This window comes from Rhipicephalus microplus, chromosome X (assembly GCF_043290135.1).
Source record: "Rhipicephalus microplus isolate Deutch F79 chromosome X, USDA_Rmic, whole genome shotgun sequence".
NCBI classification, from domain to species: domain Eukaryota; kingdom Metazoa; phylum Arthropoda; class Arachnida; order Ixodida; family Ixodidae; genus Rhipicephalus; species Rhipicephalus microplus.
This window is the reverse complement of record NC_134710.1, coordinates 164,790,767-164,810,093: the sequence shown is the minus strand read 5'-3', so window position 1 is coordinate 164,810,093 and position 19,327 is coordinate 164,790,767. Positions and strand designations below refer to the sequence as shown.

The following is a 19,327-nucleotide window of genomic DNA, read 5'->3' as shown; positions in this document are numbered from 1 at the left end:
TACAGGGTGATGAACATAAGTTAAGTCGCGCCGTATGAACACAATGACCTTGCTGCGCTCTCCGTGGGTACAAGACATAAAGCACTCATATCCAGACAGTCTCATGTGAGCTGACAGGTTGAGTTCTCAAACCACAATTATGGAGAACTGGTTCGTGAATACATATTGCCGGAAATCGTACATACGCGCCCTAAGTCCTCTGGCATTCCACTGAAGGACAGATGGAATCTTGACCTCCTCTCTTAAGGATAACATGTTGCGGGCTAACGTTTTACCTTAGAGCTGCAAGCACCGGACTCAAAGTGTCACGCACCTAGAGTGCGCTCTGCGCTGACGGGGTGTTCATGTTGGTTAGGAGCTTGAGCATTGAGCTCATATGGGTCTGCAACATGCTAATGATTTGACAATCCTCAGTTGTCTTTTCATCAGTGGTTCGTGATGGCATCGAGGTAGGCGGGATTCGATGCACCTCTGGAACAGGCTGTGTGCGTGGAAGTGATGGCCACTCTTGACGAGGTGGGAGTCTTGACCCTGATTTTGTTTTTGGTGTATCCACCTTCGCAGAGATTGATGAGGGGGGGGGGGCAGTTGTTCTTGCTTGAGATTTGTCTCTATCGGCAGATGTCACATTCCGTGATGATCTTCTGTGGTGACGCCGACGTCTCCTGACAGTAGCAGCGGCATCTCTGTGCGTTGAATTGTCGCGCACCATGCGTTTCAGCACCACGTGTTCATTTCGCACTCGTGGGCAATCTTTAGACGACGTTTTGTGAGCGCCGTGGCAGTTGGAGCATTTCAACGCAGTTGCGTGGCAGGTGTCTTCTTAATGAGGTTCAGCAGACCACGGGCACACGACATTGCTGGTACATATCCCTCTTACTTGTCCCATCTTGAAACACCTGAAGCATTGTAGGGGCTTTGGTATTTATGGACGGACCTGGTGGCAAACCTGGCCAATTTTGACGTGTGGGGGAAGACTGTCTCCCTCAAAAACTATCTTCAGGCAACGTGACTGACCAAGCCGTGCGATGTGCTTGATGAGGATGCCGTCTATAGTCGGCTTTATCAAGATTGGAAAATCGTCAGCGGGAATGGAAGTGTCCACGTCATAAATGACGCCAACACTGCCCTTACAGTCAGTGGGGATCACTGATTTAACTGTGACTCTGTCAATTTCCGAGATGTTCTCTAGGCTTTGCAGCGCACTACGGTGTAGAACATCAACTGCCAGAACATTCTTCCGCGAGTTAATCCCGACGTCTTTAATCTCATTTGGCGCGAGTCCTTCGAGGTGTGCAGAAAGGACTTGCCTGTGAAGCCGCCGTAGGTTGACTGAAGGGTCCACAGCCATGAAGAGATATAGTGTGTGGCCAACGCTGCGTGGTAGCCTGCACAGAGGATAAACTCGCCGTCGACGATGTTCGTAGCAGTCTCCTTTTTGCACTGCGGCTCATGACGACTGTGTAGTTGTCATCCAATGACTCGAAGCCGTCGGAGTAGAGCTCCGTTGCCTCGCTGTCTGTGCCACTTGAGGTGGTCCCACGTTTCCTAGCTGCTGTCAGACGTATCGGTTGTGCACCTCGAAAATCCTGAGAGGCTTTTTCATCCATTCTCGCAAGGAGGGAGCGGTAGCTCTCCGAATTTGCGGAAAAACAAATAGAAACTTTGAGACAAGGATACAAGCGTTCTATGAAATAGACACTTTGTCGCCGTCCCCTCCTCCTCGGGGTGTTGCGTTAAAGTCTCGAGCTCACGCGTGATACGGTATTCGTAAGCGACGGGTAGGAACTCTTCCCGGAATGCCACGACGAACTGGTTTCAGGACTGAAAGGGTGGTTGAAGGCACCGCCATCGTTCAGCGGTACCACGCAGAGACACTAGGAGGACCCACCGGAGAACGTCGAACTCTGGGCAACCGCTAACGGTCGAGTACATGAAAAATTGTCAATGAAGTCGAGGACGGATTCACTCGCGTCTTGACCGGAAAAAGTGGGTACTGTCAGTGGCGTCGTCAAGGCCATGGTCACGGACTGCCAGGTACCTCGATGTCCGTGCCCAGGAGCAGGGTTCTTCCTGTTGGGTGCCAAATGTTGGGGGTTTCGAGTCATTGGCAGGGTAGCGGCCGCCGCTCCCATAAGGTATATGACTGATGCAAATATGGTGTTCATGACATGCGTGTCATGTTAGCACATGACTAAATACGACACTCACAGTGCGCTGGCGGCCTTTTCGCTAGCTTAATTTATACTAAATTCAGTATTGTGTGACGTGAATAAATGTCCAATACAATGCCAGGTGCAAAAAATATAACCATGACATGGAAGTTATGTACCGCAAAATTTACGTCCGTCTCGTACTGTTCTGCTGATTTGAGAGTGACATATCAACCTTTCTCATTCGTACTTCGCATATCATCAATTCCTCTATGCGCTCGTAGGTGAGATCTGCCACTTTTGCATAAATCCGGCAGAAACACTTACTCGGGCACAAAGTTCTGCAATACTCGGGGCACGACGCACGTACGGCGTCGTCTAGGCATAAAAACACTAAATAATCTGTAGAAACCACAAGTGCACGAATAAGCAGAGCTAATTCGAACTCACCGCTGCTGCGTCTTTACTGCGAATAAAAGAAATTCTTTCTCCTTCGCTGATGACCTTTGTGCCACGTAAGCTTGGTGACCAACGGCAAATTCAGCCTTAGTCGCGATCTGGGCTTGGATATATAGCGAACATCTGAAAAAGCATGAGAAAAACACAGATAGTTTAAGGGCTTATATGGCTGGTGAAGCATCGACATTATTCTCTTAATAAATTACAAGCGTTATTTGTGAAATATTGAGTTTGATAAAGGAGAACGGTCACTTGAACGTAGGAGTTCTCGCTTTGAAAGGCGCCATCTTCTTACCACACACCTAAACTTCCTAGTGTGATGTAGCGTTGAACGCTACATACACTATACGGAAATAGCCTGCATGCGTAGGAGATCGCGCAGCGTTTACGTTTTGCGTATGTGCAGAATCAATCACGCAATATTAGCGTTAGACGTCCACTGTTGCATTTGCTGCTTTCCGCTGGACGAACACTCCACACTGACATATAAAGCCGGTCAGTATATGTGTTATTGCCTGTGATACAGCCAATGTGTATGCAGTATGTGTTACTCATCGATGTTGACTGCAGAAAGGCCACCTAAATACGCACTGGCATGGCGTTTACGGAAACGAGGCGAGTTTCATCGCATGAAAATGTCATCTTGCGCTTGAATGCTGGCTTCCACCGTCCACACACAGCGGACATGACACTCAATTATGTTAATACATGTACTCTGTTCAAATCAAGCCACTTGACGGGAGTCTGTCCTTGCGGTGTCCTTGACGCGTTAATAACCATTGCGGTACCGCGAGTCACTCTACTATGCCCCCTGTATCCGGTATTTTTGTGTGCCTAGCATACATTATTTTTTGGAGAACAGGTAAGAGTACAGGGTCACCTAAAATTTAGAGGATGGTTTCTCTTGTTCTGGATGATCTGGATAAGATAGGGTTAGCCTTTTATTTACCAGTTTAATCTACATCGAAGACGAATAAATGCCTGGGTATCGTGATAAATTTGAATTAGTGGTTCCTGACAAGAAGCAACCATGTTCGCCACTTTGCTTTACAGAGAGCAATGCAACGTACCTGTGCGCACCCATAGCAGCACCGGTACGTGCATGAAGGGGGTCCTGCATCGCAGTGAAAGACCATCGCAGCTGACCGTCGTGTAGTCGGCTGGGGAAAAGAACCAATGGCGAAATAAACGTGAGTCCTCTTACTCTGGCTGCTATGGCTTGGTGGACACTCGTCCAAATGTGCGGTCATCTACGTGTGTGGTTTGTTTATTGAAATGTACTTAGTGACATGTATTCCAACTGCGTTCGAGTGAATATTTTAGATCTTTTTTTTCAATAATCGCGCTTCGAAGCAGCTTACTAATAATGACAGTGTGATTGCTTCAGCTTTCACGTATATTTCAGAAATAAAAATGCCTAACAGATGTCGCTTTGCAGGTGCTTCATCGAAAGTACGAACATTGAAGCTTTCGTCACCTGCAAACACATAGGGTACTTCTGTCCGAGACTCAGTTACGAAGTTATTACTTGTTTTTCACTCCCGTAAAAACGACGCACCTCTTGTTATCTTCAGAGCTTTACCTGCATCCTTTGTTTAGGTTTTGTCTATATTATTACGCGTGATTCCTGTTTTAACTACTTTTACAAATGTCGATGCCATAGGCTGAATCAGAAACGTCACTTGTAACACGCCAAAAAATATCTTACAGAATAATTCAATACACTCAACGAACATAAAAACAAACGCGAACCAACGCAAAGGCGTGTCGCCGACGTTCGGTTATTTTAGGGGACACGCGGGAGACGACCCGCGGCTGGCGTATCCAGGTGGAGCTCCGATCAGGAGACAACCACGATGATGTTGATGGGGAACTCGCGCGAGCGTGCGCCACCTACCACTCGACGAATGTTAAACTTGAATGCGCGCGACGATGAGCAAACGACTTCACAGGAGATGAATGCACCCTCAGATTATGTATAAAAGACACCAAAAAATAAGTCAGACGAAAAAATTGGGAAGCGCGCTGCAGTAAATCGCACCCGCGATCACTCGAAGTGCAGCGTACCACATTAGAAAACCTGACTACGCCACATTATTTTTTAGGATATTATCAGTGAGTTATTTTTACACAATTTAACCTCAGACACAACAAGCCCGAAAATACACGCAAGAGCGATGAGGGACGCAACGTTGATCGCCTTCGCGCAAACAGTCGTTTGCGCCGGCAAACCTCTTCCCGCGAAGGCTTCAGCGAGAGAACTACACTATTGCTGGCATGCGACTATTCACGCGAAGTGGCTTTGAAAGAAAAGTGAAGAAATAAGTGCGGCATCGTAACTGTCTGTGCCTTTGGAGGTCACCTCAACAACACCGTGCTGTGGATGGCGGATTAGAAATGAAAGATATAGAGGTAGATGATAAGAAGAGACAAGGGTATAGAAAAAAAGGGCATTAGATATGTGTCCTGCAAGCACGCACGAACCCTCATGTGCAACGCAGAGTCGACCTGGAAAATTGCCGAAAATGTCGGGGAAAAACTGCTGTGTATAACATAACATGGCCAAAGGAACATGAGCGGGGTTTTCCAAATTGACATGGTGAGTCCGGCTGGCCCCGATGGTAGCGCAGCTTCAGAGTATCCGAAGGTGGGATGTGGGGTGGCGCCTTGAACGAGCAGGGCCGCTGCACATATTCCGTGCACCGGAGGGGGGATACCAGCTGGTAAGATAGGGAGCACTGGACGATTTGCCGCAGATGGCGGAAGCCGCCGGAATCGAAGAAGAGGGTGATGTGGTCGTTGAACCCGAGCAGACAGCGAGCTGACGACCGCATTTGAGGTAAGCTACAAGGTCATTTCCGAGGTCGTTCTGCCAGGCGACTGTATCCAGGATCCTGTGGCCCTTCACGTCCACCGCACTGCTCCGCTTATAGATTTTGTGACAACTGTACTGGCTTGCCGGAATGCTAGGTTTCTGCTTTCGCGCTGCAGTAGAAGGTGTGCTACACTATAAGCAAAAATTAGCCGTGATGAGAGTTTTTCCGGCATATGAGCTCCTAAAACTCTCCTGCCCCAATTGTTTACTCAGTGTTGCGGAGTGAACTCGGCACATGTCCTCGTAGGACGCCCCTAGCTTAATGACGTTGTTTACGAACGACATGACCTTGATAATCTCTCCCATGAAGTTTCAGGTCACGTGATGAGAATCTCCCTATTGGAGTTTTAGAAACCATTTTCGGTCATGACGAGCGTGAATGTGTGTGTGTGTGTGTGTGTGTGTGCGTACACGGGTATCTTTTAGCACGTCGGTGTGAAACTCCAGTGCCTGGTGTGGGTCACCGTGGGAGCATCTGTTGACAGACAATGAAATTATTAGTGCCCTGAAGATATTCAACGGCCGGTTGGTGTTTACTGTGAATGGTTGAAGTTACTTAATACCATTGAACAGCGCTGGACATCGGCGCGATTTTTAACCAAACGCCACAAATTACTCGCGTGTGCCAAGTTACGAAGAATAATTTCGATGGTAACAAAAGTAAGCTGTTGAGATCGTCAGCGCGGCTGCTTATTTAGTTTACCGTCTAAAACTTCGAAGCCATCTGGTGTAGGCTTCACTCGACAGCTTGCAAGCTGCTCAGCGGCTGGTGTGAGAGCTGCGCTGGAGACGCGCGTGCCCCGACCGCTGCTGTTGCGATCGTAAGCGGCTGCTTTCGAAGTTTCACCGTCTAAAACTTTGAAGCGATCTGAAGTACGCTTCGAGGAACCTCAGGAGCTTCTAAGCTGGCCAGCCGCCGGTGCGAGAGCTGCGCTGGTGACGTGCTTGCCCGACCGCTGGCGACGGGCCATGGCTTCTTGTGTCTACGGTATTTCACCCGCTGCAGCTTATAAGCGGTAAGTAGACCTCGCCTGCCGTTGGTGTCAAACCGGCGGCGTAGCGAGCTTGCACGGCCGCCGTGGCGAGCTAACACCGGCGAAGCAAACAATGTGTTTCACAAAGAATAAAGGCTGCTAGAATGAATAACAGTTTATAGTCTCTGCTGCACCATGGGACTGCCGCTGTCAAATGACTAATGACAAAGCGAGCACCGAACGGGTCACAGGCACACACAAACGGGGTACGGCACGTCCATGCACAGCGATCAACAAGATCCGCGACTGCGAACCGTCTCGTTCGTTTAAGTTTATCGCTCCGTAGCTTCACATGCGTGGATAGCAGACACCTACTTCTGTGCGTGTGAAAAATAACAATGACAGAAACTGCACAGGCGCAAGCATTTTGTGATCGCCAGCTGTCATTCATCGTATAGGCGTGCCGCACTCATGAGTGAGGCCTTGCGGTAGAACGCGGAAGCGGCGGTGTCTCGGTTTGTCACTGGTGGTTCTGAATATGTGCCTTGAAGTGTTCATGCATGGCCGCTCGGGCTTTGTGTATGATTTAAGGCATTTTACGGAGTCACACACAGTATTGGTAATGCAAATTTAGTCTATGCGACAGAGCAACAACAGATAATAAAGTTTCGCTAGTGTTAAAGAGGCATTTATTATTAGGCGGGTTTATGATAAAAGGCATGTGTGTTTTTATCACGTCACCGCAGATGTATACCTATGCCTTTAAAGTTATTTTGCCTAATTATTCATGTAAACAGAGTGCTTGGAGAGCTATATGGTAGGTCGAAATATCCACCTATACATAGCCGCTGACTGCTGGGTAGTGCAGCGTGAGCGGCCAGCTGGGGTCAGTATGGGTGATATAATATAGTGCGAACTTTCTGTGCATGTTTGTGTACGTGTGATGAATATTGTGTGCTTCGAAGGTAACTTAATCGAAGATACTCTTGCGCATAGAACGGCCGCGGGCATATTTTATTCTTCATTGGCTGTAAAAATGTACTCTCATGCTAGCCTGAAAAAGTTTCCTAATAGATGTAAATAAATTTTTCTAAATCCACTCCCTCCGAACGGTGCCTATGAAACCCCTATCGGGGCTTGCACTAGAGGGCAACTTATTTACTCCCTTATGGGCTTATTTTTGCTTACAGTGTAGGGTGTCTGGCACATTACACTGTGGGCAGATGTAGTCATATGACATTCTTTTTAAGGGATGCATTAGAATGCCGTGCGTAAATGTATATATTTGAAGCGCCTGTACTCTGTTCCTTGCTCTTTTGAAAGTTTATTATGTTTGAACTTTAATTTATTAGTTGTTTTCAAAAACTAATAGGTTTTTGGCCAATCTCCAACGTAAGGATTAGCCAGAGCTTCTGCGGCATACTATAATCTACTCAACCTATAGAGAGGTGAGGCATCCGCAGAAGAAAACACTAAGAAGCGATCCGCCGAAATCTCACGGAACATGTTGATTCAGACCAGCAGGTCGGTGTGAAAACTGTTTTTTTAATCTATCATCGGCTGTGAGGCCACGAATATTATAGGTGAAGCAATCACACGAATTATATATACATGTCTGGTTCGGATATCGAATGAGCACCAAGGAAGGGAAAGCGCAGCAGAGAAAGGCATAGGTTGAGTAGGCGATGAATTTTTTTCTAAATGCAGCTGTAAGTTGGAACGAGCTCGCTTGTGCAAAGATTGTCTCATGGCACTTTCATTGATTGATATGTGGTGTTTAACGTCACAAAACCACTATATAATTATGAGAGACGCCGTAGTGGAAGGCTCCAAAAGTTTAGACCACCTGGGGTTCTTTAAAGTGCGCCCAAATCTGTGCACACGGGCCTACAACATTTACGCGTCCGTCGGAAATGCAGCCGCCGCAATCGGGCTTTGATCCCGCGACCTGCGGGTCAGCAGCCGAGTACCTTAGCCACTAGACCACCGTGGCGGAGCTCATGGCAACTTCGAACTGCAGTTGAGATAAGGTATGCGGATAGCTGAATACTGATAAAAAATGAATATGATATGAAAGTATGAAAGATAGTGGTGTTAAATGAGACTGCTACAGTAAATAACACTAACGAGCCTCGCTCAGACATGAAGTGCAATTAAGGCACAATTTTGTTTTTGAGTAAATATGATCATTGTGATGGCCTGTATGTAGGGCTCACACCCACAACTTAATGATCATGCTCCTCTAATTTCTTGCGTTCTCCCGAAAATGGGGATCAGCCAAGACCCGAGTGGAAGACTTTTGAGTTAGTGGCATACGGAGCTAAAAACCTCAAATGAAAATTAGTATACAAAACCAAATGGAAAATAATGAATGAAAATACTGCATGAGTGAGCGGTGAGGCGATCAGATAGGCTCTGAGTGGAAAATAAGAACAAAAATATACTAATAAGGTAACCTTTTTGTTTCCATTATATATGCAAACACAGCAGAGCAAACTTCCCTGTTAGTTGGTTAGTTGCAACCCCCTTACTGGGGCCTGTGGGTAAGAGCCCCAGTGCGCAGAAGGTACTCCGAAGTCGGGACAGACCGCAAGGCTGAGAGAGAGAGAAACAACAATTTTCGCGCATCCGGCGTGCGGGAAGTCACCGGCCGCGCAGGGCGCGGGTATTTTCTATCTGAAGACTATGGCTAATAGTCCTATAGTCCCAGGCCCTAGATCTTGAGGACGTTGTACTCTGGCTAGGCTTTGGATACTCGGGCGCCTCCGCTCCCGTTGTCCGGGGCGTCGGTTCCTTTTCTAGTCTGCTTTGCCAGGGCCTCCTCAAGCCGCTGGATGGCCCTTCGTTGTGTGGTTGAGTCTCGGGAGCGTATCCATGCTCCCACCTCTTCGGGATACGTGGCGTCCTGGCACTGCCCATTCCCATTGTTCACACCACTGTTACACCCGCCCCACATGATGTGGTGGAGGGTGGCTAGTTCACGTTCGCACACGCTACACTTAGCGTCCACAAACATGTCGGGGCATACGTGCCGGGCCAATGCTGGCATTAGCAAGCATTCCGTTTGCAGTTGTCGGAGCTTCACTGCTTCCGCACGTGACAGTTCACGATGCGGGGGCGGAAAGGCTCTCCTGGCCTCTCTGTAGGCCGCCAGGATCCCTCCGTAGTCGGTGAGGGGATGGAGGTCTTCTTCTCGTTCTTCACCGCTGGTTTCAGGGAGACGGGCTGCCGCGGTCCGGCACGTGATGAGATCACGGGCCACAGCGTCCGCCTCCTCGTTGCGGTTCTCAATGTCGGGAGCCAGTTGTCCCATGTGGGCTGGGAACCATTTGAGGGCGATGGTTGGCCCTGTAGCGGCACCGCGAGCAGCCCGCGAAGCCGCGATGGACGTCACTAGCCGCTCCGTGCCCCGCCAGACCATGCCTCGGGCAAAATTCCTGATTGCCTGCTTTAAGTCGCTTAGCAGCGTGCGCGTGCCCGGCCTACCTGTGGCCAGGGCTATCGCCGCCTCCTCTGCCTGGCCGGCTGTTCGGGCGCGCTCGGTGCTTGCTGTTAGTAGTTTACCGGTAGTAGCGCTGACCACCACTGCTGCGAAGGCGTTGCGTCTTCCCGGATATCTTGCGGCGTCCACGTAGACTGCGCCCTCGTCTCTCTGATGTTGACGGGCCAGCGCCGCTGGTCTCGCCGCTCACCTGCCCGCATCCCTTTCTGGGTCCATGTTCTTTGGCAGCGGGTAGACAATGATCTTCCTCGCTGCCTCATCGCTCAGGGGGACTTGTTCTTCTGTCTCCCCGTCCGGCCCTGCTCCCGGGAATTCTCCAGAAGCTAATAATCCCACCCGATCGAGTAATCCTCTTCCCGCGGCTGTGACGCTCAGGCGGCTCAGCTGCGAAGCTCTCTGGGCCTCGCTGATCTCCTAGAGCGTGTTGTGTGTTCCCAGAGACCGCAAGGCCGTTGTCTTTGTGCCTGGTAGGAGCCCAAGAGCCCCCGCGTAAGCCTTCCGGGTGGCAGCGTTGATCTTGGCTCGTTCCGCACCGGTCCAGCGGTGAAAGGCCCCCGCATATGCCGCGTGGCTTATAACGAAAGCCTGCAGCAGATGCAGGAGCCCCCTCTGTTTCATGCCCCGGTAGCGGGACGACATTCGCTTGACCAAGCGCGCTGCGATGCCCATCTTGGTTGTGATGTTCTTGACCGCCGTGGCGTTGGTTTGGGTGCCGTCCACGAACATCCCCAGGACTCGAAGCCCCGGGACGTGCGGGATCTGCATACCGTCACTGGTGCGCACGATGATGTTCTCGGCCGCCTCTCGACTTGCCTTCTTTCTGTGCCTCCCAGGTGGTGGCAGAATGAGTAGCTGTAATTTTCGTGGCGAACACCGCAAGCCCGTGCCCGAGAGTGCGGACTCCACGGCGTCCACCGCCGCCTGCAGACCCGCCTCGATGTCTCCATCGCTTCCACCCGTGGCCCAGATGGTTACGTCGTCGGCATAGAGGCAGTGTCGGATCCCCGAGCCAAGCGCCTCCAGACGCCTGGCCACCTCGATCATGACAATGTTAAACAGGAACGAGGAGATGACCGAGCCCTGTGGGGTCCCGACACTGCCCAGCTCTCATTCTTCGAGCTTCGTTCCTCCCACCTCCAGTCTGGCCGTGAGGCGAGAGAGGAAGGCTCTGATGTAGTTGTACGATCTTGCACCCACCCCCAGGCAGAACACCTGAGCCAGGACCGACGAGTGTCTAACGTTGTCGAAGGCGCTCTGCAGGTTCAGGCCCAAGATCGCTCGGTTGTCATTCTTTGGAGTCCCGTCCGGTGGGTCAAGGACTTCTCGTTTGATCAGGAGCATGGCGTCTTGCGTTCCCAACTTGGCCCGGAAGCCAAGCATTGAGTCCGGGTAGACATGGTGCGCTTCCATGTAACGGTTTCACCGGGTGTTAAGAACGTGCTCCAGGACCTTGCCCACGCAGGACGTGAGCGAGGTGGGACGCAGGCCCTCTATACAGGGTGGCTTGTTTGGTTTTGGCAGCAGGATCGTCTTTGCTGTCTTCAAGGCCATGGGCAGCTTGCCGTTGCGCCAGCATTCGTTGTAGTAGCGTGTCAGTGATGTGATGGCTGAGTCGCTCAGGTTGCGTAGAGCTTTGTTAGTAACTGTGTCGGGTCCGGTGGCCGAATGACAGTTCAGGTCCTGCGCCGCCTGCCTCACTTCCCATTCATCTAGGTCTCGGTCGAGGTGGGGGTTCGGCTAGCCGGCGTAGTGTGGGTGGTCTTCGCGACTGGTGATGGGGAGGTAGCGCTCGTTGAGTCGCTTGAACCCCGTTTCAAGTGGTGGAAGTGCTGGGATACATCTGGTCTTCACCCTGGAACTGCGTAGCCGCACACTCCAACCACCTTCTGCGATGACTGATCCGGGACCGTCTCAGGCCGCCACTCCAGGTCTCGCACCCATACCTGTCTTCTGCGCTGGCGCTCTCCAGCAGCGCGAGCCCCCCATATTTGGTGGCACAGAGGACCAAGATGTGGACAACTGGATTGCCGAGTATGAACTGGTGAGCGCGTACAATAAGTGGAACGCAGCCGATAAGCTCACAAATGGGAATTTTTACCTGACCGACGTGGCGAAACTATGGTACAGGAATCATAAAAGTGATTTCAGTACCTGGTCGGAATTGACAAAAACCCTCTCGGAAGTCTTTGGACGTCCTGCTGTCCGCCGTCTTCGTGCTGAACAGCGCTTGCGTGGCAGAGTACAGAGAACAGATGAGACTTTCACGAGCTACATCGAAGATGTGCTCTTCCTCTGCGAGCTCGTCAACCCGACTCTGGATGAGGCAGGCAAGATAAAAAAACATAATGAAAGGAATCAATGACGGTGCATCCCAAATGCTTGCTGCGAAGTGTCCCCAGATGGTCGCCGAGGTGATTCAGCTCTGCCAAAGTTATGATGAGCTGCGTAGGCAACGTGCTGCCACACGTTGCGCTGCTCAAGACACCGCGGACCTCTCATCCCTCGACTATCGCCATGACACTGCCGACCACTCTGCTTTAATACCACTTATAAAGCAATTCATACGCGAGGAGGTCGCCCGGCAGCTATCTATAATCACCAGAACTACCGAGCCGCTGGCACCTTTATCGCCTTCGCTTCGCCAGGTCATTCAATCGCAAGTTGCCGAAGCATTGCCGTCAGCTCAGGCTCCACCATCTGTTACCGCACCACCAAGATATGCAGCCGCTGTTGCTCGGCCACGCGCTCCATAGTCTCCGGCTATCTACGAAGCAACTCGCCACGTTTATTCGTCGACGCCACCTGCCCACCCGTTGACTGTCCCGTCTCCGGCTGTATACGAAACAACTCGGAACATTTATAAGACGCCGCCGCCTGCACGACCGTTTCCGGTACCTTATTCAGCGACAAGTGCCCCTACCGTCAGCCAATGGCGCACTCCGGATAATCGGCCAATACGTTTTTCATGTGGCATCCCAGGCCACATAGCTCGTCACTGCCGCCGTCGCAGCTTCCCTTCTCATGACATTGCAGGGGCCTCATACTACATGCCCACTCAGCCGCGATATCCCGTTCCTGCCGATCCACCTCTAGACGTACGTACCGGTCGCCGCCCATCCGGCTCAAGCCGTTCGCCTTCTCCTCGTCGCAGATCTATTTCTCCAGTGTTACGTCGCAACAGCCCACCGCGAGGGGAAAACTGACAGGTGCAGTTCCGGAGGCAAGAACTGCGTTGGCAGCGAAAATTTCAAGACCTAACTGCTGTCCCCCGAACGAAATCGAACTCTATATTGATGGCATTAAGGTGCACGGACTTGTTGACACTGCAGCTGCCGTATCTGTAATTAGCGAGAAACTGTGCCGAAACTTGAAGAAAGTGACCACGCAACTTACCGACCTATCTTTGCAGACAGCTACGTCCCATCATATTCAGCCTTCAGCTTTGTGCACTGCACGAGTCGTCATTCAAGGTGCGATGTACGTCGTCTCATTTGTAGTTTTATTCCGTTCTTCGCATGACGTTATCCTTGGATGGGACTTTCTTTCGTCAAATTCTGCTTCGGTCGACTGTGCTCGTTCCGAACTCGCATTATCTGTGCCGTGCTATGACCCCGACGATGGCGCTTCGTGTAGAGTGTTTGCTGCTTCTGACGTTGACATTGCGCCTTTCTCAGCTGTTGTTGTCTCGGTGTCGTGTGCCTCCCCCCCCCCCCCCCCCCGAAATCGCCTGTGTTGTTTATGCCATCGGTCCCATCTGCGTGCCGTCGAAATATCATGCTTCCGTTTGCCGTCGTCGTTTTTCGCAACGGTCAAGCTGCCATTTATGTGTGCAATCCCTCGGACAGCCCGTCATCCCTACTACGTAGAGAATGCCTGGGAAGCTACAAACTTTACGAGTGCATTCTTTCGGCTACTATACCCGATTCTACGGTTTCGCTCCCAATTTGTGCTGTCACTCCTACCAACACGCCTAATGATGTTCTCGACGTATTCTCGGATGCCATCGTCTCTGAGCTCGCACCAACTCAGCACGAAGAGATTATAAATCTTCTACTCCGCTTTCGCTCTTCATTTGATCGTGACCAGTCAGGCTTAGGCCGAACCTCTGCGGTCGTTCACCGTATTGACACCGGTCAACAAGCCCCGCTAAGACAGCGTCCGTACCGTGTGTCATCTGCTGAACGCCGTGTCATCAACGAACAAGTGGACGACATGTTGAAATGTGGCATCATAGAGCCCTCCAACAGTCCCTGGGCTTCACCGGTTGTTCTCGTCAAGAAAAAAGACGGATCCATCCGGTTCTGCGTTGACTACCGCCGACTCAACAAGATAACGCGCAAAGACGTATACCCTCTGCCGCGCATCGATGATGCTCTGGACTGCCTACAAGGTGCAGAGTTGTTTTCTTCGTTAGATTTACGCTCCGGCTACTGGCAGGTGCCCATGGCAGAGGGTGACCGCCCGAAGACAGCCTTTGTAACACCAGATGGGCTATATGAATTCACCGTTATGCCCTTTGGCCTCTGCAATGCGCCTGCCACTTTCGAAAAGATGATGGATACCATCTTGCGAGGTCTGAAATGGAAAACGTGCCTCTGTTATTTGGACGACATTGTGGTATTTTCAAACGACTTTGCGACCCACCTCAGCCACCTCGAGCAAGTTCTTACGTGCCTTTCCACGGCGGGACTTCAACTTAACTTGAAAAAATGCCACTTCGGTGCTCGCAAGCTTGTAATTCTCGGCCATGTGGTTTCTAAGGACGGCATTCTCCCGGACCCTACGAAACTTAATGCAGTCGCGGCGTTCCCAAAGCCAACCACCATTAAAGAGCTTCGAAGCTTCATCGGCCTATGTTCTTACTTCCGGCACTACGTCCGCAATTTCGCCTCCATTATCGCCCCCTTGACCAATCTTCTTGCCGGAAGTTCTGATTTGTCAGCGTGGTCGCAGGCGTGTGATGATGCATTTCAGGAACTCCGACGGCTCCTCACCACGCCTCCCATACTCCGACATTTCGATCCGTCTGCTCCAACGGAGCTTCATACAGACGCTAGTGGTGTCGGGCTAGGGGCCATACTGGCCCAACGCAAGGATGGCTTTGACGAGTACGTCGTTGCCTATGCCAGCCGCACCCTCAGTAAAGCCGAGAAGAATTACAGTGTAACTGAAAAGGAGTGCCTTGCCATTATTTGGGCAATCGCGTGTAGGATTTGGGCCATGCGTGTACGTTGGTATTCGCAGCTCTTGGTCTCATCCATCAGTTGACTGAGGAGTTTCCAAGTGCCGCCGCGGTGAAGCTGCCCATCAGCCTGGCTGCAGAGTGCAAACCACTGCTGTGAGCAGAGCTGCCTGCTGTGTCGCTCGATCTCTCGGCCGAGTTCTGCGATCTTCTTTCGTAGCTTTCTGTTGTGACATTGCCACCGCCAACGCTTTTGGAGCGAGCGCCTGGCTTCGAGGAGGTGGGCTAGTCTCGGGTCCATGGTTTCGATTTCTTCGGGTGCATCGATCTCTTCGGTGGCCCCTTCTGTTGCCGCCAGCAGCTTCGCTGACCACTCGTCGATATTGTCGACTTCGCCGAGTTCTGTGTTACGGAACATGCTCCAGTCGACGAGTTTGTGCTTTGATGTTTTGCCGCGGTTCGGGTTTCCGTTGAGATGAGCCAGCGGTAATTCAATTTCGATTATGAAGTGATCGCTGCCGAGGTTGATTCCCGTATTCCTCCACTTCACGGTGCCACCTTCGGGCAGCATCGCAAAGGTGAGGTACGGATTTGTATCCCGGGCAACCGATGTTCCGATCCTTGATGGATGGGCTGGATTGATCAGTAACGTGAACTCGGCTTCGCCGGCATCTTCGAGGAGGTTTCTTCCGTTGAACGTGGTGGTCGTGTAGCCGAGATCTCGATGTTGGGCGTTGAAATCGCCGCATATTACCGCGGCAGCGTCTCCTCTCTTGGCCAGGTCTTTCTGCGCTTGTGATGTGGCGCTCTTGATCTTATGGAAGAGAGTTTTGAATTTCTGCTTTCCTTGTCTTGGATTGCTATACATGTTAGCGATGAAGACGGTGGTTGATGTCTTCTTCTTTCTTCCACCCCGGGCTCCTCGCCCTTTGCCGTTAATCACTAGCTCGGTGACGCACAGCTCGATGGCGGTGTCCCTGCTGCCCAGGAACTGTTGGTGTTTCACGTGGGCGATGCCTTTCCGGATGAACGTGCACACGCCCTGCGCCGCACCCTTCCCGCATGTGCGAGCGGACTGGGGGCAGGCGTGTGTCCGATACCCTGGCAGCGTCAGCGTGTCTTCGGTGTGGGTTTCTTGGACCGCTATCACGTCCGGGCGAGCCGTCGGTGCCAGCGATCTCAAGTACTGTTGTAGGATTGCTTTTTGGCACCGGAACCCGTTGGCGTTCCAGTGCCAGATCTTGATCTTATTGTTGCTGTCCATTATGAGGGAGAGTCTTTTGTGTTTGGCAGTATTAATGCACCACTTCACTAATTAGCGGCTGCAGCTTCTCGGGCTCAGGGCTCTCTCTAGCGCTTGCTCGATTTGGAGCTGAATCGTTTGCGCAAGTTGTTGTTGGATGACTTGGGTGCATTTCGTAAGGATTTTCTGCTCGAGGCCCTCAAAGCTCTTGCCCCATTTCTTTATAGCTCTCGCGTTCCGACCGATCTTCTTACTGAAGCTCCCGTAGCCGCGAGGTTTGGTCCTGTCTCCGTTGTTTGTAGTTGCCACCGAGATGACCGAGGCGCTATCATCTTCTTCCTCGTTGCTTTCGCTTTCTAGTTCCTCTTCGGGTTGTGCTTTCAATCCTCTTGCCACCGCAACCATGGATGCCCTTGTCGGAGTCTTCGCTTTGGCGGTGAATTCGTAGGTCTTAGGGGTTGTAGTATTGACAAAGTGGTTGCCCGCGATGTTCGTTGGGGTTCCGTTGTCACCCTCATCGGCGTCTGTCGCCATCTTGTTGGCTTCGTTCCTTGATCCCCCCTCTTGAAGCCTTATAATGGCGTCTCGTTGTTGGTCGATGACGCCTCGTTGTTGTTTGATGGTGAGCTGCGTCGCCGCCATCGCCGTCTGGAGTTCCTCCATCGCCTTCTCCATTTTCTTAACGGTAGCTTTCAACTCCCGCGTCTCTATCTTGCATTGTTCGCTGCAGCTGCTGCCGCTTGGCATCTTGCCAGGCTCCTTCAGCGTTGCAGCTGCTGCCCTGTTCGGGGCCCCGCTCTTTTGCGTCATCGCCGCACGATTGACGTCAGACTTGTTTGTCAGGCTCAGGTGCGCTTGCACCTGCGGCGCCGGTCTTGGCGGACGCGCTTCTTTCGGTCTTCCGACAGTGACGTCAGCCCACTTCACGTCCTCCGGTTCCGCTCTGCTCCTATCGCGGCTCGCCACGCCGTTCTGTTCGTGACGTGTGCCGCTGGCTCCCGGCTCCGGGAAGTCGAATCTTCTAGAAAGCGCAGCCTCCCCGGGCGCTTTCGCGGGCGCCATCTCGGTTATAGTTTCGGTGTTCTGTTTTATCCTCTGCCACTGCTTGATTTGTAGCGGCGTTTTGAATTTGTTCTTGCATTTGCCCGCACCCGTGACGTGGGAGCCGCCGCAGAACTTGCATCTTGGTTTGCAGTATTCTGCATGGTATTCTCCTGGGTTGTTTCTACCGCAAGCGAAGCACACCCTAGCGTTCGGAGTTGGGCACACATCTTTCCTGTGCCCTATCTGGCCGCATGTAGTGCAGACCTCACGGTGCTGCCTGTACAGCGTACACTTCGTGACAAAGCCGCCATACTTTACGTAGCACGGTACTTTGTTTCCTTCAAATAGAATTACTACCGACTCAGAATTTCCGAGCTGGTGTGCGGCCATAACGGTGGGGTTATGCTTCTTCACTAGGAACCGAGTGATCTGTTCCTCGGGTTCCTCTCTGCCCACTCCACTTATTACACCCCGTGAGGTGTTGTCTGGGGTGCTATTCCACGCAAACGTTTCATACGTGCATTCCTCCACCGTGACATTACGGATCGATCCGTAGCGAAATGATCTCGCTTCGCTAGGAGTGCTCAGCACTGTAATGTTCTGGGCGGCGTTCGGCGCAAACGAATCGTCCTCCGCTTCTTCGATCTTAATGTTAGCCGCTGTTATGATGGCTGTGCGCAGCGTGGACATTTTGGTGGCACTCACTACGAGTCCCCCGCGAGGCCTAACAACCACGCGGTGCTCGTCTTTCTTGGCGAAAGTAGGCATGCGGGCTGAGTTTGCCATATTAGCGTTCACTTTGGCAACGTACTGCGCTTTCTGTTCGCGCCTACGCTCCTCCTTCAACTTAGCGTTAGAAGCCAAGAGAGACTTGCTCGGCTCACCTGCGGTTAGGGTATCCCGCTGCGATGGGCTGCCCGTTTTTTGCCGTTTCTTCTCGCGTCGAGAGGCCACTACAGTTCAACCCGCACACGAGTTCAGCGGGTCACAGTCACGGTTCACCGCGGTAACACACTGTCCGATGCCGGTGGCGGTCGGGAAACCGTCGCTGATCGTCGTCGAGCAGTCCCCGCTGGCGTCGAGTCGCGATCCGGTCGGTTGTTCGGCGGCTTTCTTCTTCGCGGCGGTTAGGCCTAGCTGACCATGCCACCTCTTGCGAGCAGAATCCGCACTTATATCCGCGGCCGAGCTGTCCATGGCTTGGAATTCTTCGTAGTGTTAGTCGTTCTCGTCGTTCCGAAGCCTGGCGAGCTCTGGGGAGGCCTCCAAGGCCGCCCCGAGTGCCGCGCCGACCGAGCACATGGTCGGAGCGAAGGTAGCCGTCGTTAGGTATAGCGGGGCCTCACCCGCTTCGCACACGAAATTGCTCTAAAACTCCCGAAATTGGGTGAAATGACCCAAATTTGGTATTGACGTGGTCCACTGACCGAGTTGATCACTCACGTATCAAAATTAGTCCTGTAGGGGTCGATGGTCCGCCGAAAATTAGCATTTCCTACGGAGCCGATGTGAAGCGTGACCGCTCGCTCCGCGCGCTCGCAGCGCCCCCCACCACAAGGCTGAGCCTGTCGGCCGCTTGGCGGGCATGCTAAACAGCCAAAAGCTGGTCCGCCAGAAGCGGGTGGCGGATGGTCGCCTCCCACGTGGCCAATGGAAAACTGAACCTTGATTGTACACCCCCCAGAGCATGTTTACTTTTCTGGATTTATGCCCGCATGCGGGGTACACATCATCTTGATAGTTCACAGGGTATAATGTATGCACACTCTTAATCTGGTTGTATATATGTTCCAGTTAAAAACGTGATCCACATAAATTTGTCTGGATCCGAACAGTTAATAGGTGAAACTAGACATATGAATTGATCTCATGTGGAACGTTCGTTTAGTTTTTTT

The 19,327-nt window shown here is 51.8% G+C and overlaps 1 protein-coding gene across 1 annotated transcript; it reads right to left on the bottom strand.

The window, feature by feature from the left end:
* Nucleotides 1-11,382: 11,382 nt before the first annotated feature.
* LOC142775134 (uncharacterized) lies at nt 11,383-16,409 on the bottom strand. Its single transcript, XM_075876482.1, has 2 exons — nt 15,194-16,409; nt 11,383-11,606 (listed from the first exon to the last, which is right to left on the bottom strand). The coding sequence occupies exons 1-2, from the start codon at nt 16,407-16,409 to the stop codon at nt 11,383-11,385; spliced, it is 1,440 nt and encodes a 479-aa protein (XP_075732597.1).
* Between the last annotated feature and the right edge of the window lie 2,918 nt (nt 16,410-19,327).